The following is a 27,687-nucleotide window of genomic DNA, read 5'->3' on the forward strand; positions in this document are numbered from 1 at the left end:
ACTTTAACTTAAAGTTAATCGACAGACAGTCTGGGAATTTTTTTGCAAAATAAATCATATTTTAAAAACTTTAGTTAACGTCTTTAACAACAGGTTGTAAATAATAGTGAAGTGAAGTGAATTATATTTACATAGCGCTTTTCTCTAGTGACTCAAAGCGCTTTTTACACGTAGTGAAACCCAATATCCAAGTTACTATTAAACCAGCAGGTGCAGGTGGGTAAAGTGTCTTGCCCAAGGACACGACGGCAGCGACTAGGATGGCGGAAGCGGGGATCGAACCTGGAACACTCAAGTGTGCTGGCATGAATATCCATTTAAAAGTGAACAAATGTTTTATATAGCAGTAATTGTATTTTTTTTTTTTTTTTTATTTTATTTTTTTTTAATTGAAGTACGCTTGTATTTGCTCTTCATTTGGGTGGGCGTGGGTCATGCCCACTGCTTCCATGCGTTATGTTTATATGGACATCAATATTAGATGCATGGTGGAGGGTAAGGGTGGGGTGGGGGGGGTGTGGGTCCTCCTCGGTGCTTTTGGCGTGGAGATAAGATGAGGAGGAGTGGCCGGCGGGGGGGGAACGAGAGAGAGAGAGAGAGAGAGAGAGAGAGAGAGAGAGAGAGAGAGAGAGAGAGAGAGAGAGAGAGAGAGAGAGAGAGAGAGAGAGAGAGAGAGAGAGAGAGAGAGAGAGAGAGAGAGAGAGAGAGAGAGAGAGAGAGAGAGCACTGGGGGCCATGAGGAGGAATCACTAAGAGAGAGAAAGAGAGAGACTCATCTTCATCATCATCGTCTTGGAGGACTCGGTGACTAGATTAGACTAGAGAAAAGCCCCAAAGAAGAACCCAAGCAGCGGCTTCGAACCTCCGCCGCCGCTCCGCCGATCCAGCAGCCGCGCGGTGGAAGCAGCGACTCATCACCGGATCCGAGCGCGCAACTCCGGGCCGCTCCGAGGCGTCCGAAACCTCACCCTCACCCCCACCCACCCCCCGCTCCGGCTCCGTCCAACTCCGGCGGAGTCCGGAAGGTGTCGGCGGGCGAGCCCCAGCATGGGTTGCGTGGCCAACTCCGCCGGGACTGACGTGCTAGTGCAGCTGGAGGCTCTCCGCACCGCCGCGCAACTTTCTCAACTCTTCCGAAGAAAGGTCAGGCCCGGCGCCGGGAGCCATTAAATGCTAATAATTATGACGACAATATTGCTATAAAGATGCGTGTGTCATGGCAACTTTATCGTACAAACTTTTGTTAGTTTTTTTTTTTTTTTTTAAGTGTGTGTTAGTTTTTTTTTTAAAGTGGTGTGTGTGAGTGAGCGTGTCCTCCAATTGGTTTGGAGCGTCCCCCTGTGGCCACACCTGGCATTGCAAGCTGCAGCTTTGTTAAGGCCGTATGCGAATAACGTGCTTGTGTATACTCTATGGATATCATTTGGATGGAAATGACATGTTGATTGCACATTTTTATAACTACATATGCATGCTTTGTTTGTTTATTTCACTTGTATTTCATTTTTATTTTATTTATTGTTTAATTTTTTTGTTTATTTTGTTTATTTCGTTTTATTGTCTGATATTTTTGGGGTAACAATTTCTGCATACCGGTATGTATCTAAACCTAATTTAAGTGACATTTAAAAAATCACCTTAAACAAAAATACCGATTTATTAAAAAAATGAAAAATAATCGGACACTGCCTTTTGTTATGGTTGGCAAAAAAAAAAAAAAAAGTGATTTTAATTTCAACCATAACACATGTGCGTGTTTTAATATTTTACATCTAAATTCGTTTTTCTGGTTTTTTTTTTACACATATTTTATTTAATGTGCCAATTATGGAAACCGTTTGAATTGCGTCCAGATTTTTTTATTTAATATATTTAACATATAACTGTATTTATTCCCCTATTGTGTTTTATAGTCCTGTTAACATCATTTAATTTCAACATAAAGCAACAGTAATTGTGCAAAAATTACATTTTCACAGTTCAAATATTAATCCTTTTTTTTTTCCCATTCTCTCCGCAGTTTTATTATAAAAGTGTCCGGGACATTGAAGCAGGGGAGGAGCTTTTAGTTTATATGAAGGACGGCATTTTCCCGGAGGGATCCATGGCGCCCAACTTACAAGGTAAGAAGACTAACGCGCCTCATTAGCGCACATTTAAAAAACAAATTCCAAATTGTATATATATATATATATATATATATATATATATATATATATATATATATATATATATATATATATATATATATATATATATATATGCTCACTACACACACTTCTCTTTCTTTCCTTCAGAAAACTCAATTATTCCAATCATAAATAACACTCAATTTAGTATTTAAAAGAGGCCTGCCAATAACTGTAAAATATGATATTACACTTTGTTATGTGAAGTCAATGTGGATGAGAAATCCAACTATTTGTGCAATTTTTTACTATACTTAGGTTTGTTTTAATTAATTGTCTGCCTAAGAATGATACTCCAATTGTCCCAAAATATACAGTGTATTATTCAAAATTATATTATTGTTATTGGCACCATTTTTACTGGCTCAAATGAATACAAATTTAGAGGTCCTATTTTTATTAAATGATGCTTCCAACCCTTATGCATGAAACCACGTCGGGGGGGAAAAAAATGTTTTGTCATGTATTGTTGACACATGTGAGAGAAAGTAGGTCATTTTGCAGCTTTTCTTGCATGCAAAATGAAGCCAAAATGTGTGTGTGTGTTTGTGTGAAGCCAAAATGTGTGTGTGTGTGTGTGTGTGTGTGTGTGTGTAGGTGTGTTTGTGTGTGTGTGTGTGCATGAATAAGTAGCATAGGAGTGTGTAAATGATTTGTTCAATCCCTCTGTGGCAACACAGACATGCAGCAGCCGCCAAAGTGTGTGTGTGTGTGTGTGTGTGTGTGTGTGTGTGTGTGTGTGTGTGTGTGTGTGTGTGTGTGTGTGTGTGTGTGTGTGTGTGTGTGTGTGTGTGTGTGTGTGTGTGTGTGTGTGTGTGTGTGTGTGTGTGTGCATGATAAAGGGATATTAAAGGAGCAGCATTTTATTTTGTGTGTGTGTGATGGTGCTTATTTTCCCAGCCAGCTAAAAACAGGGGGCAAAAAAAAAAAATGTTGCTTTTTTTTGTGTGTGTCATTTGTTTTTTTTGCGGTTGTGCACGGTTTATCGGAACAAGATTTAGAAGTCCCGGAGACTTGAGGAGTCCCCTGAGATGTCACCCATGCTCCCAGATTAGCTGCTAAACTGCACATAATTGTGCTTCCAATCATCTCCCAGAGAGTCATTAGCCTCCTCTTTATAAAAGCCACCAGTTTGAGGAAAAGGGGGGTGGGGGGGGGGATGCATTTGATGCACATGAATGCATACTCGAGTGACCTTTTGGAGCGTTTATCAACTTCAAGGGGAAGCATTGTTGTGCACTCGAGTCCCACTTTCTTGCTAGTAGTGTGAAAAGTGTGTAACACTAAACGCAAGTGCTATTTATTTTAGCATGTGAGTCCTGCATGTAGTGGCCCACTGACCAGCGGGGTCTTTTATCCCCATGCATGTTGCTCGTTCATGCTCTTTTAACGGTGCCGGAGAAGGTGGAGCTGGATAAAACGGTCAACCGGGTGAAGTCAGTGCAGATGAAGCCATTGCAATGACGGACGGCTGTGCGTGTTCTCAGATGGCAGGTGGGTGCCATCAGCGCCACTTTTGGCCCTCCGTGCTCAGTCTTTTCTTAAAAGAAAGCCCACGTGCACACTCCTCAGGCCCCCCACCCCCGCCCCCCTGCCGCCCCTTCCACCGCTGTTGAACTTGGACTCACACTCAGGAACTCGCTATTGTACTGTAAGGGCCGGCCCGAGTTTTTATGCGTTTGACCTCGCTGGTGAGAAGTATTGTAAAGGTTATCGACACGGAAGGGAAACCACCGGCCCCTACTGTGACTCATGCAGCCCCCCCGCAACACTTTAGGCAAAGAAGAAGCAATCCCCGGTGCTAATGAAGGCTATATGTTTCACCGCTAATTGATTTCCATTTTATGCAAATGTCAATTGCAGGGGTTGTTGTCGTTGTTTGCCACTTAAATGGGAGTCAATTGAGATGTAACTAACACAGAGAGAAAGGCTATAGACTTGATTCGCTGTTTGAGGTATTAGCTACATTGGTAGATTTATTGCAAATGTGTGGATTTTATCCCAAAACGTTAGTTGAGGTATATTTTCATGTGGGGAATTGACAGAAATTGACACAAGAAAGTGGCTATATGATGATATGACAACACCATTACAATGCATGCTAAATTATCTAAACAAATCCTCTACATTTGTTATAAGCAGGGCCTCCCCAGGCTAAATTGGGGCCCCAGGCTGAATTAATAAACATTTTTTTATTGTTTTATTTAGCAATTTTTTTTTAGCATTATTAAAATATAAATGTATCAACCTTCTAAAATTAACTACGACCGGGATTTGAACCCAACACCTCTGTTTAACTGTCCAAGCACTTATTCTTTGCACCTCGGGAGCTAACTGACATTTTACGCAAAACGGGGGGGACCCTGTGGATTGCGGGGCCCCACGCACGGCCCTATAGGGTGGGGCTGCCCTGGTTATAGGTAACAAAGTACATTGATGTAATATCTATTAACCCTCTTGAGATATTTTATTTCTTCTTATTATTATTCTTTACTAATATTACTATTATTATTCCACCAATTAAACCTTTTTAAGGGCCTTTGCACACTCGAAAACTTAACATATTTTGCAAGAAATGTGTACACGACAGGAGGCACAGAAAGCATCAAAGCCCATACACAGAAATCAAGCTTTATTTTTTATTTTTTATTTTATTATTTATTTATTTTGGTTTTCAGATTGCATTTTAATTGTGGACTTAATTGTGCCGGTTTTCTTTTTTTCTTTTTTTCTTTTTGTGTGTAATGTTCTAATTTGGGACGTGTTTATTTAGAATTAAAAATGGGCCCCCAGGCCGCACTTTGGATACCCCTTCTATATTATGCTGGAGGACACCAGCATCCTTTAGAGTGGTGCAAATGGTGAATGTGTTTCCTAGAAACTGTCCAAAAATGTAAAAAAAAAACAATTTTCTTATTTTGGGGAATATTGTTTTTAAATCCTTTATTGTGTTTAATTTGTCATTATTTGTTCAAAGGTCAACAATTGCAAATCCACTGTGATTCAGTTAATAGGCTGTTCAAACTACAAATGTTCACAAAGTACACAGAATAAGAATTATAATGAACATCTTGAATTATTTTTTTTAATTGAGACAAATATTATTTATGTATTTAATATTTGTTTGCTTACTATTTGCTTATTTATTATTTATTTGTTCACTGTTCTGTTACAAAGAACAAGGAAATTGGATAAAATTGCCACGGTGTGAAAAGGGGTAGGATTAAATAAGCTCTGCTTCTTCCTACTCCTTTTCGGACGTGCTGTAATGAAACAACTGGAAATGTGTGATGCATTACATTGCATCGTATGCATGTTACAAATAAACTGAAACTGAACTGAACTGTGTGCTAAAAAAATACGATACATTTTGGGTTCAAATGTACGCAAATAAAAATAGATGGGTAAATATAGTCATAGGCTGTTTTATTGCATTGTATTTAAAAAAAAAGTTACTGTAGATTCTGGCTAATAATTGCATTACTTCCACAGTAATATGTGCTGTAATTTACAGTGAAGTTAAATGCTGTGTAATTTTTACAGAAATTTGTGGAATGTTGATTGCATTACTGTCAGATGCTGTGAAATCCCGGTATATGTTTGTAACGTGACCGCCAAATTGTCATTTTTGTGCGTCCAGATGAGCAGATGTACCGCTGTGAAGACTGCGATGAGCTGTTCTCCTCGACGCTGGAGTTGCGGCGGCACCAGAAGTACTCGTGCACCAGTGCAGGCTCCATCTTTGACACCCTGAGAGAAGACTTCAAGCAGGAGCGGGAGGACAGCGATGAGCCCGTCCATGAGTGTAAAGACTGTGAGAAGATCTTCCCAAATGAATACAGGTAAGCGCCACTCGGACGTTCTCCCTTAAGCGGCTGCTAATGTGCGGTTTGGTTAATTGGACTAAAATTGTGTGCATGAAGTCTGGGCCAACACATGATAGTCCACACGGAGGAGAGGGAGTACAAATGTGACCAGTGTCCCAAAGCCTTCAACTGGAAGTCCAACCTCATCCGTCACCAGATGTCACATGACAGCGGCAAGCGCTTTGAGTGTGAAAATTGTGATAAGGTACAGCACACCCGGCACGTAAGTGGTGCACTGAACACACAGGCTTTTAACAGATTCACGTATTTCAGTATGTACACTATATTGCCAAAAGTATTTGGCCAACCGTCCAAATGATGAGAATCAGGTGTCCACGGGTGTATAAAATCAAGCACTTAGGCCCATTTGTGAAAGAATGGGCCGCTCTCAGTGATTTCCAGCGTGGAACTGACAAATCCAGTCATGAAATTCCCCCGCTCCTAAATAATCCAAAGTCAACTGTCGGCTTTATTATGAGAAAATGGAAGAGTTTGGGAACAACAGCAACTCAGCCACGAAGTGGTAGGAGTGTGAAATTTGTTGGAGGAGGAATTATGGTGTGGGGTTGTTTTTCTCAGGAGTTCAATCAATCAATCAATGTTTATTTACCGTATTTTTCGGACTATAAGTCGCAGTTTTTTTCATAGTTTGGCCGGGGGTGCGACTTATACTCAGGAGCGACTTATGTGTGAAATTATTAACACATTACCGTAAAATATCAAATAATATTATATAGCTCATTCACGTAAGAGACTAGACGTATAAGATTTCATGGGATTTAGCGATTAGGAGTGACAGATTGTTTGGTAAACGTATATAGCATGTTCTATATGTTATAGTTATTTGAATGACTCTTACCATAATATGTTACGTTAACATACCAGGCACGTTCTCAGTTGGTTATTTATGCGTCATATAACGTACACTTATTCAGCCTGTTGTTCACTATTCTTTATTTATTTTAAATTGCCTTTCAAATGTCTATTCTTGGTGTTGGGTTTTATCAAATAAATTTCCCCCAAAAATGCGACTTATATATGTTTTTTTCCTTCTTTATTATGCATTTTCGTCGGGTGCGACTTATACTCCGAAAAATACGGTATATAGCCCTAAATCACAAGTGTCTCAAAGGGCTGCACGAGCCACAACGACATCCTCGGTTCAGAGCCCACATAAGGGCAAGGAAAAACTCACAACCCAGTGGGATGTCAATGTGAATGACTATGTGAAACCTTGGGGAGGACCGCAGATGGGGGAGACCGGATGCAATGGACGTCGAGTGGGTCTAGCATAATATTGTGAAAGTCCAGTCCGTAGTGGATCTAACATAATAGTGAGAGTCCAGTCCATAGTGGGGCCAGCAGAAGACCATCTCCAACCGATGCACAGGCGAGCGGTCCACCCCGGGTCCCGACTCTGGACAGCCAGCACTTCATCCATGGCCACCGGACCTGTGTCCCCCCACTCCACAAGGGAGAGGGGGGCAGAAGAGAAAAGAAAAGAAACGGCAGATCAACTGGTCTAAAAAGGGGGTCTATTTAAAGGCTAGAGTATACAAATGAGTTTTAAGATGGGACTTAAATGCTGATATGAGGTAGCATCTCTAACTGTTACTGGGAGGGCATTCCATAGTACTGTTAGTTCTAGTGAAAGAAGCTTTGAATGCTCCAGGATACCAAAACATTTTGAACAATTCCATGCTCCCAACCTTGTGGGAACAGTTTGGAGCGGGCCCCTTCCTCTTCCAACATGACTGTGCACCAGTGCACAAAGCAAGGTCCATAAAGACATGGATGACAGAGTCTGGTGTGGATGCACTTGACTGGCCTGCACAGAGTCCTGACCTGAACCCGATAGAACACCTTTGGGATGAATTAGAACGGAGACTGAGAGCCAGGCCTTCTCGACCAACATCAGCGTGTGAGCTCACCAATGCGCTTTTGGAAGAATGGTCAAAAAGCCCTAAAAACATACGCCGCAACCTTGTGGACAGCCTTCCCAGAAGAGTTGAAGCTGTAATAGCTGCAAAAGGTGGACCGACATCATATTGAACCCTATGGGTTAGGAATGGGATGGCACTTGAAGTTCATATGTAAGTCAAGGCAGGTGGCCAAATACTTTGGGCAATATAGTGTATTTCTATAGCGAGGTTCATACCATGTGTGGATAAATATCATAATAATTCAAGTATCATTATTGTGCTGTTCAAGTAAAATATTCATGTGATTCTACATTATTGTGCATTTCAGGTGTTCACAGATCCCAGCAACCTACAGCGTCACATCCGCTCCCAACATGTGGGGGCGAGAGCTCATACTTGTCCTGAATGTGGAAAGACCTTCGCCACCTCATCAGGGCTCAAACAGCATAAGCACATCCACAGCAGTGTCAAACCTTTTATCTGTAAGTCACAGTCCGTTACCCTTTTTGATCCAATACCGCGTGTTTTGAACCATCAGTTTATGTTCATTTGCATTGATCAATTATCTAAATTGTGGCGGGATAATTAATTTATGTGGTACCACGGTTTTTGTTGGTGATCCATTCCAAAACAAAGACCGAATCGTACGAAAACCTATAAGGAATAATGCAAATCCAAGTAATCCGTTTCATACACCCAAAAATATGAACAATCTTTTCATATAATTATATATTTCATGCAGAAAATAATGTGAAATACAGTGAAACCTCGATTTACAGATTTAGGGCCTGATTTACTAAGAGCCTAATACTACACGCTAAACAGTGTGTGCAATGTTTTTAATAGTGTAGACCAGGGGTGTCCAAAGTGCGGCCATTTGCGGCCCGCAGCTAATTGTTTACGGGCCCGCCACACATTCTGGAAATGCTATTGCAAAAATTAAAAAAAACATTAAAAAATGTGGAATGAGGTGAAATCTAACTAGAAAAGGTTGCAATGTTGACACAAAGCTGCCATGCAGGCTGCTTTTTTTCTTTTGTCTATCTTTATTTTTCTTTTTTTGCCATTGCTCAAAAAAAAAAAAATCAAAAAAAAAATCAATGTTATAATGAATTATTGACCTATTCAAAGCTCCAGTTATTTAAAATATTTCACTTTAAAATGTTTTATGTGGAAAATATTGCATATATTGTGTGGTTGCCATATACAAATATCAACGTTTTCTTTGACAAAAGAGCATAAAACAAACAAAATAATAGTCGAAACGTAAAATCGACAGATATATCTGAAGTTGATCTTGTAACTTAAGTAAAAACAACTAATAAAAATGTATCACTTTATGAGTGGGGCACCTTTTGCATCCCAAATATATTTAATGGGATTTTATTCATCTTTTCACTGTGATTACTCAAAAATAATAATAAATTAAAATCAATGAAGTCCTGCATTATTGATCTTTCTAAGGCTCTAATTACTTCACATCAAACATTGCTTTCTGAATGTTTTTGGCAGTGGGGGAAATACTGCATATTTCAGTTTCATTATAAAAAACAAAGTTGTCTTTGACAGGAAAGGCTTTTTTTTTAACTTAATATCAACCTGAAGTTGATATACTGTAGAGATTTACTGTAAGCGTTAAATAAATTTAAAAAAAATTATAATTTAACTTTTTTTTAACACATTTTAACATTTTAATAATTGAGACCCTTTATGGTCCCCGGGAGCCTTAAAGGTAAAAATAAATAAATAAATAAAAAAAATCCATATATTTTGTTATGTTTTCGAAAATGAAAAATATCAAATTGGCCCCCGCATGCTTTAATTTTCCCGTGTGCGGCCCTCAGTGGAAAAATTTTGGACACCCCTGGTATAGACTATTAGTGGGCGTGTTCCACGCAATCTACTAAGACTGCGTACAATTCAAAGGTGGTGCAGACCGCCCCATTTAAATGAGGATGTTGTGTGAACTATACGGGGCATCACCATGGAGACACTCGATCATTTACTCCGCATTCATTTTATCACGTTACGACCTGTGGTAGTTGCTACGTTTTCAAACATGCAAGAGACATCTGCCACTTTTTATGGGCATTTTAGGCAAAGTCCAAAGTGCATCTACAACGGAATCCACTTTTTTGTCCTTTTTTTTTTTTTGCTCACGGGAGAGGCTACACTTACTGTGCTCAAGACACAAAAAATGCAGACCTCAAGAAGTTGTTTTTTTATATAGGAGATATGTTATTAATATATATTACACATTAAAAAAAAAACAGCATTAAAAAAAAATGCCAGCAGACACCAAAACGCATCAATTGAATTTGCTTTAATCAGCCCCTTATGTCACCACGCATACAGCTATAAAATTATAAAATGATGTTGCTGAATAGACAATATGTCTGATGTTTTTTTAAATTTCTGACAGACCATTTAAAAATATTGATACACGCGTATGACGGAGGATTCTCTGTCAATCGGCGGCACTGATCCTGCATGTACTTTGCAGATGTGCTAAATAAACCGAAAAATAGTGCTCTCAAAACGGTGATGGGTGTTGATAAATCTCACTGCGCGTGCTAAATAATTTTATTTGCACCTTCTCCTCCCAGTATTGTGGACGTTTTCCTAATCAACCTATACTGTGCATGTTAATGAAGACAGAGACACAAAATGGATTGCACACCTTATTATGCTCACTTAACAGATGCCATCCACTTTGCACATGTTGAGTAGATCAGCTTTGCATGTGCTATCAAGTTTGCATGTGTTTTAGTACACATAAACATTTAGTAAATCAGGCTTTTAATTGGTTCCTGATTAGGGTTCGTAATAGATAAGTTTGTATATTCAAGCAAAACTAACAATGTAAACATAAATAATGGGTTACCCGACAAAAATCCATATTTACGTAAAAGTGTGTACATTTGGAACACAATATGGAGCGCTATACAGTACTGTATATCAAACAAACATAACAAGGGGGTGATTGAACATCCATCTATTTAATAACAAACCAAAAAAACAACAACAAGCTAAACTGTCCTCATATCCAGCCACCCTGCTGACCCACACACACACTGTCACTAGCCCAGTGGTGCACTCAGTTTGAAATCACAAAACGCCTTACCTTTACCAGCCAGGTCGCTACAATGATTAGGAATAAAAAATATAAAAATAAAAAAAAATCCTGTTTACCTTCTTGGGTAATCTTCTTGGTCTGCAGCAGAAGAATAGAGATGAGGCAGTGTCGACAACGCTGTGGATACTTCCTGAATGTTTCAAACCACACGTTGCTTGTTCATTGCTTTCTTCAGACTCATATTGAGCTAGGATAACTAGAAAAATGCTGTGAAAAGGCTAAAAAAAACACACTTAGAAATACACAAAGTAGCAATTAGCACAGTAGTTAGCGACAGTACTGCTGTGCTGACTAAATTAGCACCGGAGATCGATCAGCCCGCCCACAATGGCTGTGCTGCTGGGCACAAAATAAACAAACAGTTGGATGAAGCGTTCATCCACAAAGACAAGATTCGTGAACAAAATACATTTTTATTCGGTCTGTTCATAAATCCAAAAGTTCGTACAATGAGGGGTTCATAAATTGAGGTTCTACTATAAAAATGTTCTGGAATTTGCAACTTTTTTTGGCCCCATGTTTGGTTATTGTGTAGCCCACTCACTTAAAAAAAAAGCACAGAGACTTGTGGTCCTACTGTGTTGGTTAGCGAAGAACCACAGAGTTAACCAGTGATGATGTCATAGAGCGTAGACGGAACTGGGGGAGGAACACTGTTGGGTGGGGAGTTGAAAGCAGGCTAACACAGGCACGTTTTGTAATAAAGACACGGTTAGACTCACGCTGGGTATTAATAACATGACAAGACTGACCAATGTGTGGGATTCTTTGTATGGACAATCGAGGCCGCAGAATGACACAAGCGCGCACAAACAGATTAGTTTGTTAGGCACAATGTTTGGCCGTACGATATCTGACATGTTATACTTTTGTAGAAAACAGATTGCTACGAAAGGTGGTGCACACGAAACCGGAGGTACCACTGTACTCTACAATGGACTAAAATGAGTCTACGCTGTACCCGTAACCCATAGCCAAAGCAATTTCTCACCCCAGATTTGCATTCACATGCGTTGTTTGTGTTGCGTATACTTTGGTTTACACAGTTAGAGACAGTGTTAAAAAGGGTTTAACCAGGCCCTGATGGGCTGCGTCTTCTTGTACCCCCAGGTGAGGTGTGCCACAAATCCTACACCCAGTTCTCCAACCTCTGTCGCCACAAGCGCATGCACGCTGACTGCCGCACTCAGATAAAGTGTAAAGACTGTGGCCAGTTGTTCAGCACTACCTCTTCCCTAAACAAGCACCGCCGCTTTTGCGAGGGCAAAAACCATTACGGCTCTCCAACGGGGATGTTCAATCCCGGCATCCCCATGAGCTCCAGCCCTATCATTGCTAAGGCTAAGTCCCACCACCCCCACCTTACTGGTCTGAACCAGTCAGGTTTAGGCTTCACTGACTACTTTCCTTCCAGACCTCACCCTCATGCTGGCTTGCCCTTCTCGCCAGGACCTCATGGGTTCCCATCCCTCCCTCACGGTTTCCCAGGCATCTTTCCCCCCTCGCTTTATCCACGACCGCCCTTATTGCCGGCGAGTTCTATGATGAAGACGCCCCTTGGCAGCAGCACTCAAGAGGTCAAGCTCCCTCAGAGTCCTCTAGACGGCCCTCCTTTGTCCATGGTTAGCTCCACAAACAGTAATGGAGGCAACAGTAAAAGCCTGGCTGAGGACAAAGATAGCGAGACTAAACTGGATTTCTCCTCTGGTGGAGAGGCAAAACCCAAATCCAAGATGGCAGACATTTCAGATGGCAGCGACCTCGAAGACGTCAATACCACAAGCGGAACGGATTTGGACACCACAACTGGTACGGCTTCAGGCGATGGTTCCGACTTGGAGAGCGATGGAGACAGTGAACGTGAGCGCAACGGCAAAAGGAGGAAGTCATCCGTGGCCCTATCAAATCAAGATGGACACCGCTTAGACGACACCAACAGCACAGTCTTACCAGCTGTGTCCAGTTCAGGCAATCTCTCCATCGATCGTCCCTTTTTGTCCTCTGCATCAACGCACCACTCTTTTTTCCCTCCTCTTGATGAGCAAGCGCTCCCGCCCACCACCATGAATCCTAACGCGGCCACTGATTCCATCAAAGCCATTGCCTCTATTGCTGAGAAATACTTTGGTCCAGGTTTTATAGGCCTCCATCAAGAGAAGAAGATGGGTCCATTGCCCTACCACTCCATGTTTCCCTTCCAGTTCCTACCCAATTTCCACAACTCCCTTTACCCATTTAGCACAGATCGAGGTGCCCTCACCTCTGGCCTGTTCTTTAAGGGGGAGCCTAAGTCACCTTGTGAGCAACTGCATAAGATGGTTTCTGGTGCTCTTGGTGCTGCACCGGCTCCGACGGGAGAATCACCATTTGATCTCAGCACAAAGCCCAAGGAGAGCAAGTTATCTCCTCCATCTCCTACTAAACCCTCAAATCCAAACACTAATACTGGGAGCAGCAGCGGTCCTTCAGTAATATCAAGCGGTGAAGAACAACCGCTGGACCTCAGCATTAACAGCCGAAGCCGAGTGGGTCACAATGGCATGGCGGCCGAACCCCACGGTCAAAACAACCACGTCTACAGAGTTGGAAAAGGGGTGTCGATCAAGGATGAAGCTCTCGGCTTTCCACATGCCCATTCCCAGTCACTGCACCAGTCCCCTATGGCACCTCACCAGCAACCGCAAGCACATCCACACCAACCGCCGCCTCTACACTACGCCAAACCCTCCGCCTTCTTCATGGACCCCATTTACAGGTATTTCTGCTCCGATTGGACCACTAACCTCTACTCACACATAAACCATGTTAGTCGAGAACGGTGTTCTTGATCAGATGATCTCTGACCTTGGTACGTAACCCTCTGCCTCGTTGTTTGTCCAGCAGGGTGGAGAAGAGGAAGCTACTTGACCCTGTAGGAGCTCTGAAGGAGAAGTTCCTTAGGCCCTCACCTCAACTTTTTCATCCACAGGTACAGTACACCTACACTTATTTCTAGAAAACCTACACTTGCAGAAAATGCGCACCTTATTACCAAATGTGACCAGATATTAGCTGGTATTTTCAGTGTTATGTGAATATGCTCCCCTTCTGCATCCCACGCTGCTCAAACCTAAATTGATGCACCATTATTCCTCACCGCTGAAGCGATGTTCTCAAGGGCTGTATGAATTTTTCCTTTGTTTATCGAATGGCGCCTGTGGACTTAGTCATTTCTACCTTTTTTCTAGAAGACAGTCTTGCAGTCCCTTTGATAATCACTCGCATTGTTCCTCGGTCCCCAGGCCCTGGCTGTCTGTACAAATCCTGATTGTTAAGAATGATAGTATTAATGCTAATAAAAAATAGAATACTAAGCATTTGAATGGTAGCAAAATGCCTCGCTTGGCTAATCTTAGCCGTGGCATTGTTTCACGCACTGGGAGCCCGCAGGCCTGCTAATAATTCAACCTCCTCCAAGTTTTTCTTTTTTTCTGTGTGGCGGGCTGGCTGGCTAGATAATAGCACCGTGTCCATCAAGGACATCCTGTGTTTGTGTCCAGTAGAATGAGGGGCTCTTGTCGGGGAAACGGTTTAATCTGACCTGGAAATCTGTTGACTGTGACTCTGCAATACATGCAACTCGCCGCATATGCGGACTGATAAACACTTGCATTAGTCAGCCGTGGAGATTCTGGAGATGCTGCAAATATGTAGTACTGTGACTGTATTGACTGCTAAATAGAGGAAAGGGTTGCTCTATAACAGATTTATGTTTGACTTTTGAAAATGATGATTGATGAAACAATGAATTAGGTGAAAGAACAGTGTGCCTCGCATCATCTTTAGGTCATGCCACCTTTAGGTTTCTTCTGGTTGTTCAATTGTAGACCATTTCTCCTGAAATTAGTCCAATGCTTGAAAAAGTTAGCAAGCAGCGTACCAATCAATCAATCAATCAATGTTTATTTATATAGCCCTAAATCACAAGTGTCTAAAAGGGCTGCACAAGCCACAACGACATCCTCGGTACAGAGCCCACATAAGGGCAAGGAAAAACTCACAACCCAGTGGGATGTCGATGTGAATGACTATGAGAAACCTTGGAGAGGACCGCATATGTGGGTGACCCCCCTCCAACCCCACCCCCCCCCCCCCCCCTCCCTCTAGGGGAGACCGGATGCAATGGACGTCGAGTGGGTCTGACATAATATTGTGAAAGTCCAGTCCATAGTGGATCTAACATAATAGTGAGAGTCCAGTCCATAGTGGGGCCAGTAGGAGACCATCTCGAGCGGAGATGGGTCAGCAGCGCAGAGATGTCCTCAACCGATGCACAGGCGAGCGGTCCACCCCGGGTCCCGACTCTGGACAGCCATCACTTCATCCATGGCCACCGGACCTGTGTCCCCCCCTTCCACAAGGGAGAGGGGGGCAGAGGAGAAAAGAAAAGAAACGGCAGATCAACTGGTTTAAAAAGGGGGTCTATGTACCATGCACTATCATGACTATTACAGCAAATTTTCACTCAATTTCGGTCAAAATTCCTTCTGATGTTCCAAAAAAAACCCTTGCCATGACCAATTGCCACAACACATAACCCAGCAGGCACAAGACATTAAAACAACGTTGAGAACTTGTTGAATTAGGTCCTGACCTTGAGCAACTTAAACCTAACGTTGAACCAACATGCTTTTTGACAATGTTTAATCAATAATGGGTTCTGACGTTGATTTGACCGTTGAATTTTCGTCATTTTCCAACCAATATTTTACAACACTTGAAACAACATCCTTCCTGACGTTTAGTCAATGTCAGGCTGTGACGTTGATTTGACCATTGAAATGTGGTCATTTCTCAACCAACAATGTGAATCCAAGGTCAGACATCAACATTGTCTCCATTTACAAATGCAACTATTTTGCGACGTTGTTTCAAAGACAGTTTTAAAGGACATGTGCGTATAATCAACGTTGTATCAATGTCTTGTGTCTGCTGGGAACTAGGGCCGCAACGATTAACTAGGGCCGCAACGATTAATCAATTAATTTGATTAGAAAGAAGCTTAGATTTATATTCTGTCGCTTCGATTAATCGTTTATTGACAGTGACTACCACCTGCTCAGTGGCCTTGTGGTTAGAGTTTCCGCCCTGACTTCGGTAGGTCGTGAGTTTACAAATGCAACTTTTTTGCAACGTTGTTTCAAAGTCAGTTTTAAAGGACATGTGCGTACAATCAACGTTGTATCAATGTATTCACTGCAAAAACTGATATCTAAGTAAGATTGAATATCTCAAATAAGGGTGATATTTGCTTATTTTCTGTCTGATAAGATAATTTTTCTCACTAAGCAGATTTTATGTTAGAGTGTTTTACTTGTTTTAAGTGTTTTGGTCCTAAATGATCTCAGTAAGATATTACAGCTTGTTGCTGAGATGTTATGACCTATATTGAGTAAAACATGCTTGAAACTAGAATATCAACTGTTGCAAAGCTGTGTCATCAACACTCACAAGTATAAAAGTACTTTTTTAAAGTAATAATTTCTTCTTTCAAGCATGAACAAAAAAAAAATCATGACTTTTGACACAATTGTGTCTCATAATTAAAACAGATGACAGCCAAATGGACTTTGCTGTTTTATTTTCAATGAAACAATATAAAATACGTACTCATATAGTAGTACAGTTGTTATTAGTGAGAATATACTTATTTTAAGGTATTTTTGGGTTCATTGAAGTTAGCTAATTTTACTTGTTTTGGAAAGTCTTGACAAGCCAAATTTTCTTGTTCTATTAGCAGATAATTGTGCTTAGTTCAAATAAAATACCCCTCATTTTTGTATTTTTTTTGTTGTTTTTGAACACTGACTTTTTGCAGTGTTGTGCCTGCTGGAAACCAAGGCCGGAACGATTAACCGATTAATTTGATTAGAAAAAAGCTTAGATATATATTATGTCGCTTCGAATAATCGTTTAATGGGAGTAACTACCACCTGCTCAGTGGCCTTGTGGTTAGAGTGTCCGCCCTGAGATCGGTAGGTCGTGAGTTCAAACCCCGGCCGAGTCATACCAAAGACTGAAAAAATGGGACCCATTACCTCCCTGCTTGGCACTCAGCATCAAGGGTTGGTATTGGGGGTTAAGTCACCAAAATTATTCCTGAGCATGGCCACCGCTGCTGCTCACTGCTCCCCTCACCTGGAAAAAGGGGAAGGGTCAAATGCAGAGGATAATTTCACCACACTTAGTGTGTGTGTGACTATCAGTGGTACTTTAACGTTTTAACTTTAACTAATAAAAATTGATAACATCCGTACCGCATTGAGTGCACGGAACCTTAAATACATAGACGTAGTTTCTAGACATAGAGCGCAAATTAACGCAATGGTGTGTGGTTGCCGTGATATACAAACCCCGTTTCCATATGAGTTGGGAAATTGTGTTAGATGTAAATATAAACGGAATACAATGATTTTCAAATCCTTTTCAACCCATATTCAATTGAATGCACTACAAAGACAAGATATTTGATGTTCAAACTCATAAACTTTATTTTTTTTTTGCAAATAATAATTAACTGGCCTTTCCTTTTAACAACACTCAGTAAACGTTTGGGAACTGAGGAGACACATTTTTGAAGCTTCTCAGGTGGAATTCTTTCCCATTCTTGCTTGATGTACAGCTTAAGTTATTCAACAGTCCGGGGGTCTCCGTTGTGGTATTTTAGGCTTAATAATGCGCCACACATTTTCAATGGGAGACAGGTCTGGACTACAGGCAGGCCAGTCTAGTACCCGTACTCTTTTACTATGAAGCCACATTGATGTAACACATGGCTTGGCATTGTCTTGCTGAAATAAGCAGGGGCGTCCATGGTAACGTTGCTTGGATGGCAACATATGTTGCTCCAAAAGCTGTATGTGCCTTTCAGCATTAATGGCGCCTTCACAGATGTGTAAGTTACCCATGTCTTGGGCACTAATACACCCCCATACCATCACAGATGCTGGCTTTTCAACTTTGCGCCTATAACAATCCGGATGGTTCTTTTCCTCTTTGGTCCGGAGGACACCACGTTCACAGTTTCCAAAAACAATTTGAAATGTGGACTCGTCAGACCACAGAACACTTTTCCACTTTGTATCAGTCCATCTTAGATGAGCTCAGGCCCTGCGAAGCCAACGGCGTTTCTGGGTGTTGTTGATAAACGGTTTTCGCCTTGCATAGGAGAGTTTTAACTTGCACTTACAGATGTAGCGACCAACTGTAGTTACTGACAGTGGGTTTCTGAAGTGTTCCTGAGCCCATGTGGTGATATCCTTTACACACTGATGTTGCTTGTTGATGCAGTACAGCCTGAGGGATGGAAGGTCACGGGCTTAGCTGCTTACGTGCAGTGATTTCTCCAGATTCTTTGAACCCTTTGATAAAATTACGGACCGTAGATGGTGAAATCCCTAAATTCCTTGCAATAGCTGGTTGAGAAAGGTTTTTCTTAAACTGTTCAACAATTTGCTCACACATTTGTTGACAAAGTGGTGACCCTCGCCCCATCCTTGTTTGTGAATGACTGAGCATTTCATGGAATCTACTTTTATACCCAATCATGGCACCCACCTGTTCCCAATTTGCCTGTTCACCTGTGGGATGTTCCAAATAAGTGTTTGATGAGCATTCCTCAACTTTATCAGTATTTATTGCCACCTTTCTCAACTTCTTTGTCACGTGTTGCGGGCATCAAATTCTAAAGTTAATGATTACTTGCAAAAAAAAAAGTTTATCAGTTTGAACATCAAATATGTTGTCTTTGTAGCTTATTCAACTGAATATGGGTTGAAAATGATTTGCAAATCATTGTATTCCGTTTATATTTACATCTAACACAATTTCCCAACTCATATGGAAACGGGGTTTGTATTTGCTGGCGAACAGCGGATTGTTTTAGTTGCTAGAGGTTTTTTTTTAATATCAAAAGTGTAGTTTCAATGTTGATGATGTGCATTTATTTGAAATAAAAATGAAGAAGAATGAAGATTGAGGATTGACAACTCTCTCTAAAATACACATTGAGGCTATAAAGTGAATTTTATCCGATTACTTGATTAATTGGACAAACTAATTGATAAATGAACAAGATAATCAACAGCCTGCCTCCCTACATGCAACTGAAGCCACAAACAAGCTTCTTTGCGGGTTACAGTTTGGAAAATTGGTCCTAATGTCCCCAGGAAGTTTTCTCTGATCATTAAAACTCTAAGCTTCTTAGTCACCGTATTGTGTGTGTAAGCACGTCTCAGCCTCCCAGTGACTCAAACACAATGCCACCTCTAATTCGGTCTTATGACGGGATCGCCTCCCTCATCCCCCCGCGACCCCCCCACCCCCACCCTCTGCTCGTTCTCAGACTGCGAGTAAACACATCGCGACGGAGTGTCTGTCCCCGTGTCTCTCCCATCCCGTATTCGCGAAAATAGGAAGGATGTAAGCTGTTTTTGGCAAATAAACTCCCACATAACTCCCCTTTGTTCACATGCTTCTCAAGGGGAAGCAGCTATCCGTTGGGGTTGTCAAACTATATAGTGCGGCACATGTGGAAATCTCCAATGGCTCGTTTAAGCGTTCGCCGGCCTGATAGGAGAAGTGAAGATGTGGAGAACAGGATGAGCTAAGGGTTACGGAAGCAATACTGTTGCATCCACTTAGTGTCTCTCTAATGCAGTGTTTTTCAACCACTGTGTACCGTGAGATATTGTCTGGTGTGCCGTGGGAGATGATGTCATTTCACCTAATTGGGTTTAAACAATTGTTTGCAAACCAGTAATTATAATCCGCAAATAATGTGCCGATGTTGAGTGTCTGTGCTGTCTTGATTGGGCAGAGTAACCGTGTAATACTCTTCCACATCAGTAGGTGGCAGCAGGTAGCTAATTGCTTTGTAGATGTCGGGAACATGGTTTGTCGTGATCACAATATGCAGACCACAGCGGGGGGCGGCGGGTAGGTAAAAAGGTATCTAATTCGTATATGTGTTAGATTTTTTTATCGCTATATTAGTCTATTTATACCTGCATTGTCCTTTCCATCCTTACACTTTCCATCATTGTAACTGAGCTACTGTGTTGAACAATTTCCCTTGTGGATCATTAAAGTTTGTCTAAGTCTAAGTCTAATGCTTAAACCTAAAATAAAGAAAAAGGCGAGTGCCGCTAAGAAAAGGAATTGAAGCTTAGGGATGGCTATGCAAAACGAATCTAAAACTGAACTGGCTGCAAAGTAAACACAAACAGAATGCTGGACGACAGCAAAGACTTACAGCGTGCGGAGCAGCAGACAGCGTCCACAAAGTACATCCGTACATGACATGACAATCAACAACAAAATAGGAGCGCAAGACAAGAACTAAAACACTACACACAGGAAAACACCAAAAAACTCAAAATAACTCACGGAGTGATGTGACAGGTGGTGACAGTACACCTACTTTGAGACTTGATTGATTGATTGAGACTTTTATTAGTAGGTTGCACAGTGAAGTACATATTCCGTACAATTGACCACTAAATGGTAACACCCGAATAACTTTTTCAACTTGTTTAAGTCGGGGTCCACTTAAATTGATTCATGATACAGATATATACTATCATATATACTATCATCATAATACAGTCATCACACAAGATAATCACATTGAATTATTTACATTATTTACAATCAGGGGTGTGGTGGGGGGGGGTATGGACATCAAGTAGTGGACATAGAGAGAGAGAGAGAGAGAGAGAGAGAGAGAGAGAGAGAGAGAGATCAGAAGGCATAAGAAAAAGAAAAAGTATCTGCATTTGATTGTTTACATTTGATTATTAGCAATCCGGGGAGGGTGTTAGTTTAGGGTTGTAGCTGCCTGGAGGTGAACTTTTATTGCGGTTTTGAAGGAGGATAGAGATGCCCTTTCTTTTATACCTGTTGGGAGCGCATTCCACATTGATGTGGCATAGAAAGAGACAAGCTATAGTGATGCATGCTTGGTTATGGTTTGACTTTATATCCAGCAATTGCAAGAACGACTTTTCACTGTCAATATCGGCTGCTGAGTTTCATTGTTTAATGTTTTCTGCTAGTGGTGTGCCTCGGCTCAGAAAAGGTTGAAAAACACTGCCCTAATGTGACATGATGTATGTCACCAGATGTCTGCCATGGAGAGCATGACAGAAAAACTGGAGAGCTTCGGTGCCCTAAAACTGGACGTCCCGCCCAACTCGCTGCAGCATTCGGCTCACCCACTCTTCAACTTCCGCTCGCCCCCGCCTTCACTCTCGGAAGCAATCCTGCGTAAGGGCAAGGAGCGCTATGCCTGCAGGTCAGTGCGGCCGCAACTTATCACATATTACGTTTTTGTGGGTGTGTGTTGCAGGAATGGTAAAATAAATATTTTTGTCTGTGTTACTCTTTCCCCTTCCTGCATTTTTTTTTTTTAACCGATTCTCCCATGAAGGTACTGTGGGAAAATCTTCCCCCGCTCGGCAAACCTCACCAGACACTTGCGAACGCATACAGGCGAACAGCCATACAGGTATTTATTTGTCTTTATTCTGCAGTCTAATGGGGGTTTCTCTCCCAGAGAGATCTATCCTTTTTTTATACCTTGTCCTCATTAGGGTTGTGGGTGAGCTGGAGCCTACCCCAGCTGGCTTAGGGTGACCTTGAACTACTCACCAGTCAATCACAGGGCACATAAACACTCACACCTGTATGGACACTTAAAAATAATATATATATACAATAATTATTTCAATAATGTATATATGTATATACACTACCGTTCAAAAGTTTGGGGTCACATTGAAATGTCCTTATTTTTTAAGGAAAAGCACTGTACTTTTCAATGAAGATAACTTTAAACTAGTCTTAACTTTAAAGAAATACACTCTATACATTGCTAATGTGGTAAATGACTATTCTAGCTGCAAATGTCTGGTTTTTGGTGCAATATCTACATAGGTGTATAGAGGCCCATTTCCAGCAACTATCACTCCAGTGTTCTAATGGTACAATGTGTTTGCTCATTGGCTCAGAAGGCTAATTGATGATTAGAAAACCCTTGTGCAATCATGTTCACACATCTGAAAACAGTTTAGCTCGTTACAGAAGCTACAAAACTGACCTTCCTTTGAGCAGATTGAGTTGCTGGAGCATCACATTTGTGGGGTCAATTAAACGCTCAAAATGGCCAGAAAAAGAGAACTTTCATCTGAAACTCGACAGTCTATTCTTGTTCTTAGAAATAAAGGCTATTCCACGAAATTGTTTGGGTGACCCCAAACTTTTGAACGGTAGTGTATATATATATATATATATATATATATATATATATATATATATATATATATATATATATATATATATATATATATATATATATATATATATATATATATATATATATATATGTGTATATATATATATATAGTTGTATTCTTGTTAGCATTTGATATAGCTGGCGATTAGCGCTCTAGCTCCCAGCTTATGATTAGCGCGCTAGTTGCCAGCCTGTCAATAGAACAAACAAGAAATGTAGAAACACACATTTTTACAATGGAGTTCAGGGTGCGCATCGTGCATTCAACCAATTGCAAGCGCTGCAAGGAACTCTAACTAAAAAGATGATGTTCAAGTTGACTGAAGTCTTTGCATCTTACTGTTTTGTTGAGTGGGTAATTTACAATTTGCTCCACAACAGGAGCAGCTGATCGTCTTTAAACACTGTAGACATGGGTTACACTTGAATTGCAGTTGCGACATCCTGTGGACACATTTAGAACAGCAGTTTCTTTCATTAAAAAAAATGTAGCTCATTTTTATATTTAGCAAACTGACCTTGGGGGCGGCAGACCACTTCTGGTCTATACACTACTGCATGAACTGCATGCAAAGTCTTCTACATAGTACTTGCAAATGTGCCTCAGAAGCCTAAGAAAACAAGCTATAACAACAGAGGTTCTTTAATTATGAGCTCAGGGTTAAATGTTAGATATATGTAAAAGGATTATTATTAAACAATTAACATTTATTAGCACATGAACACACACAAAAGTACCAGTAATTGTTACGGTTGAGTACCAGCATGATTCCCAGGCACCTAGGATAGACTCCAGCTCACCATTGACCCCGAACAGAATAGTGGTAAAAAAAAGTGTAGTTTTGGTGTCAAGTATGGCATTTTTTGTATTTCTCTCTGCTGTGCTTCTCTCGATGTATTCTTATTCGCAAAACCAGAAAGGCAAGATGTCATGATGTGTGTGTGTGTGTATCCTGGCAGGTGTAAGTACTGTGACCGCTCATTCAGCATCTCGTCCAACCTGCAACGCCACGTTCGCAACATCCACAACAAGGAGAAACCCTTCAAGTGTCACCTGTGCAACCGCTGCTTCGGTCAGCAAACCAACCTGGACCGCCATCTCAAGAAGCACGAGCATGAGAACATTCCTGGTAGGAGTCCGTCTCTCTCTCTCAATCCACACTCCATTGGAGTCGTTTAGCTGGGTCTTGTTAATAGACTGACTAATGGATGGCACACATTACCCATTTGGAAATTATTAAGTCTTGCCCTCAATAAATGTTTTGTGAAGTGCGGCAAACAAACATAAACACCAAAAAAAAAAAAAAAGAGGGGAAAGACACTTAATTCAAGAGTTTGCACTTACTTTTCCTCTTGCGTTGCCAAAAACAGCCTTTTTATGCCCGCTATGGAAGTCACTTTGATGACGTTTTTGAAGTGAATTGAACGCTTTCATTCAGGAATTCTATTTGCTTAATATAAAAATAAAAAAAAAAAGATGTCATTTTATTCTCCTCATTAAAATCTGGTAAATTACCGTGCATGTTTTGTTTTTTTTTAAGAAAATATGTTATTATTACAGTTAATGTACAAATTATACAGAAATCCTGCTGAGTTCCAATGTAACATAACACATGTTAATATCTCCCTGATGATATAGCGAGATGAGACCATTGCTTACATTAACCCTTGTAATATTTGACATTTTTCCGACGTAGTTATACAGCATATGTCTAAGAATTATTCAACTAAACATACATTCAATGTGTGCGTCTGTGTGTTAACGTGTATGTCTGTGCACTTCCCCCCCCCGACCAGTGAGCCAACAGTCTGGGATGCTTTCCAACTTAGGAACCACCGTCTCCTCGCCAAACTCCGAGCCAGACAATCATGCACTTTTAGATGAGAAGGAGGACTCGTACTTCTCAGAAATCCGTAACTTCATTTCCAACAGTGAGATGAACCAGGCCTCCAGCTCTACGGACAAGAGGTAAAAAAAACAAAAAAAAACATTTCTAGTGCAGTCTATATTATTTTCACATAAAGCTGTGTCGAATATGTTCATGCTGATGCAGCTAAATAAGTAAACCACAGTAATACGAGTATGCCAATCATTGGTATCTTTAATCTAATCTTAATCTTAATATCTCGGTACTATGTAGTGCAGCTTTACATCACGACAAACTGCAGCCGCAATGACACAAATTAGTTTCACTCCAAACTCAATATTCGTAGTTTTTGTAAAGGCAGATTTGTAACTCCACCGTGCCTAATAAAATGGTCAGTTAGTGTACATGCCTTTCAAAAGACACAACAGGACATGCACTCTTGAGGGTTTCAGGTCAAGTTGCAGGCTGCACACATTCTAAGCGCTTGTCGTTTGGCGCCCTCTAGTGGCAGTAAAATTTTAGAAAAGTAGGACATGGAAGTTGTAGGTAAAAAAGTGACAAAAAATAGAAAATATTAAAATATTTTCCGTGTTTATTTTTAAAATGAAAAAGACAGTATAATGAAGGAAGTTTGAGTTGCTTCAGCTAAAAAAAAATGGTTTGATATTAATAAGTTATCATTAAATGATAAGAAAACTAAACGTATGGTGTTTAGTGGTGCAAGGACGAATTGTGAAGCAAAATTAAATCAAGTGGAAATTGATAGAGTGTATGAAACTAAATTCTTGGGAATAATAATTTATCATAAATTATGTTGGAAACCGCATATAAAGGGAAACATATCCAAATCCATTGCTATTCTTTATAAAGTAAGATGCATGCTGAATAAGAAATGTCTGCATATGTTGTATTATTCTTTTATTTTTCCATATTTAACATATTGTGTTTAAGTTTGAGGAATTGTTTATAAAGCAAAACATGGACCCCATAATTAAACTTCAAAAATGTGAATAATACACAAAGCGTGCTACTATGAACCTACCCATCCATTATTCATAAGTTCTAATGTGGTAAAATTTTCAGATATTGTGTTTTTAAAAACAATGGAAATTGTGTTTCGAGTAAAGAACAACAGCCTTCCGGCTTGTATTCTTAGGTTATTTAAATTAAGAGGAGAAAACTATAATTTACAGGGGATATTGATTTTTGAAATATGTGAAGTATGAACGAATATAAAATACAAATGTATTTCAGTTTTAGGAGTTAAATGGTGGAACAAGCTCAGTGATGAGCTGAAGACATGTAGTTCTTTGTTAAGGTTTAAGACAGCCTTGAAAGGTGAAATAATGGAAAAGTATAAAATATAGCAACTAGGGATGTCCGATAATGGCTTTTTTGCCGATATCCGATATTTCGATATTGTCCAACTCTTAATTACCGATACCGATATCAACCGATACCGATATGTACAGTCGTGGAATTAACACATTATTATGCCTAATTTGGACAACCAGGTATGGTGAAGATAAGGTCTTTTAAAAATTAATTAAATAAAATAAAATACATAAATTAAAAAAAAATTATTGATTAAAAAAGAAAGTAAAACAATATAAAAACAGTTACATACAAACTAGTAACTAATGAAAATGAGTAAAATTAACTGTTAAAGGTTAGTACTATTAGTGGACCAGCAGCACGCACAATCATGTGTGCTTACGGACTGTATCCCTTGCAGACTGTATTGATATATATTGATATATAATGTAGGAACCAGAATATTAATAACAGAAAGAAACAACCCTTTTGTGTGAATGAGTGTAAATGGGGGAGGGAAGTTTTTTGGGTTGGTTCACTAATTGTAAGTGAATCTTGTGTTTTTTATGTTGATTTAATTAAAAAACAAAAATTAAAAAAAAACAGATACCGATAATTTCCGATACTACATTTTAAAGCATTTATCGGCCGATAATATCGGCAGGCCGATATTAACGGACATCTCTAATAGCAACGATTACTTTCATCCCATTGATTTTTTTGAAGGTTGATGTTCCAGGCAATCAAATTTTCAGTGAATGTATAGGATAGGCAAATATAAGCCTTGGCTTCAGTGTATTGCTTTTTCGGTCATTCTTTTTCTTTCTGTGTGTGTATGATTGTTAATATGTATAATCTGTGCTGTTAAATTGATCACACAAAATGGTTGATTATATGACCGAAATAAACTCATTTCATTCATATTAGAAATAATAATATTTTATGTATGGAACACTTTATTAAAACATAATAACTAGGGGTGTGGGAAAAAATCGATTCGAATTCGAATCGCGATTCTCACGTCGTGCGATTCAGAATCGATTCTCATTTTTAAAAAATCGATTTTTCTTTTTTTTTTTTTTTTTCTTTTTAATTAATAAATCCAAAAAAACAATACACAGCAATGCCATTACAATGCAATCCAATTCCAAAACCAAACCCGACCCAGCAACACTCAGAACTGCAATAAACACAGCAATTGAAAGGAGACACAAACACGACACAAAACAAACCAAAAGTAGTGAAACAAAAATGATTATCAACAACAGTATCAATATTAGTTACAATTTCTACATAGCAGTGATTAAAAATCCCTCATTGACATTATCATTAGACTTTTATCAAAATAAAAATAAATGACCAATAGTGTCACAGTGGCTTACACTTGCATCACATCTCACACTGTGTCCAATATTTTCACAAAGATAAAATAAGTCATATTTTTGGTTCATTTAATAGTTAAAACAAATTTACATTATTGCAATCAGTTGATAAAACATTGTCCTTTACAATTATAAAAGCTTTTTACAAAAATCTACTACTCTGCGTGCATGTCAGCAGACTGGGGTAGATCCTGCTGAAATCCTATGTATTGAATGAATAGAGAATCGTTTTGAATCGTGAAAAAAAAATTGATTTTGAATCGAATCGTGACCCCAAGAATCGATATTGAATCGAATCGTGGGACACCCAAAGATTCACAGCCCTAATAATAACACTAGTTTACATGGTAAAAAACAAACAAATGTAAATGTATAAAATAGCCAATATAACAGTAAAATATATACATCGTGCACTCATGCGAGTCGTATGTTGGACCTGATCCACAGCTGGCATCTAAGCAAAATATGTAGAAATAAAATTAAAAAATGATATTTCACACCCTTAACATTGTACCGCACGCAGCTGAAGCAACAAGTTATTCCAAATCGAAACTTGAATATCTGCGTGTCGTATTGACTTCTGATTCCGAAGCAAATTTTTCGTCAGTTTGTCGGTAAATAATGACGATCAAATCAATAGGAATACCATGAGGCGATTATACATTAACAGGTCTATGG

General features: G+C 39.9%; 1 protein-coding gene across 7 annotated transcripts in view; it reads left to right on the top strand.

Annotated features, from left to right (window-relative positions):
* The first annotated feature begins 729 nt into the window (after positions 1–729).
* LOC133654236 (histone-lysine N-methyltransferase PRDM16-like) overlaps positions 730–27,687 on the top strand; it is a 46,464-nt gene continuing 19,506 nt past the window's right edge. For 2 of the 7 annotated variants that reach the window (XM_062054426.1, XM_062054432.1), the window contains exons 1-11: positions 730–1,143; positions 2,021–2,123; positions 5,830–6,031; positions 6,113–6,278; positions 8,306–8,459; positions 12,191–13,868; positions 13,994–14,081; positions 21,274–21,446; positions 21,582–21,659; positions 23,406–23,575; positions 24,243–24,414. In XM_062054426.1, the coding sequence (XP_061910410.1) occupies positions 1,048–1,143; positions 2,021–2,123; positions 5,830–6,031; positions 6,113–6,278; positions 8,306–8,459; positions 12,191–13,868; positions 13,994–14,081; positions 21,274–21,446; positions 21,582–21,659; positions 23,406–23,575; positions 24,243–24,414 (3,080 nt within the window). In that variant the 5' untranslated portion in view covers positions 730–1,047. The remainder of the gene's footprint in view (positions 1,144–2,020; positions 2,124–5,829; positions 6,032–6,112; positions 6,279–8,305; positions 8,460–12,190; positions 13,869–13,993; positions 14,082–21,273; positions 21,447–21,581; positions 21,660–23,405; positions 23,576–24,242; positions 24,415–27,687) is intronic. The other 5 variants (XM_062054427.1, XM_062054429.1, XM_062054428.1 and 2 more) reach the window with 5 other exon arrangements.

Source organism: Entelurus aequoreus, linkage group LG07 (genome assembly GCF_033978785.1).
Source record: "Entelurus aequoreus isolate RoL-2023_Sb linkage group LG07, RoL_Eaeq_v1.1, whole genome shotgun sequence".
Classification (NCBI taxonomy): Eukaryota; Metazoa; Chordata; class Actinopteri; order Syngnathiformes; family Syngnathidae; genus Entelurus; species Entelurus aequoreus.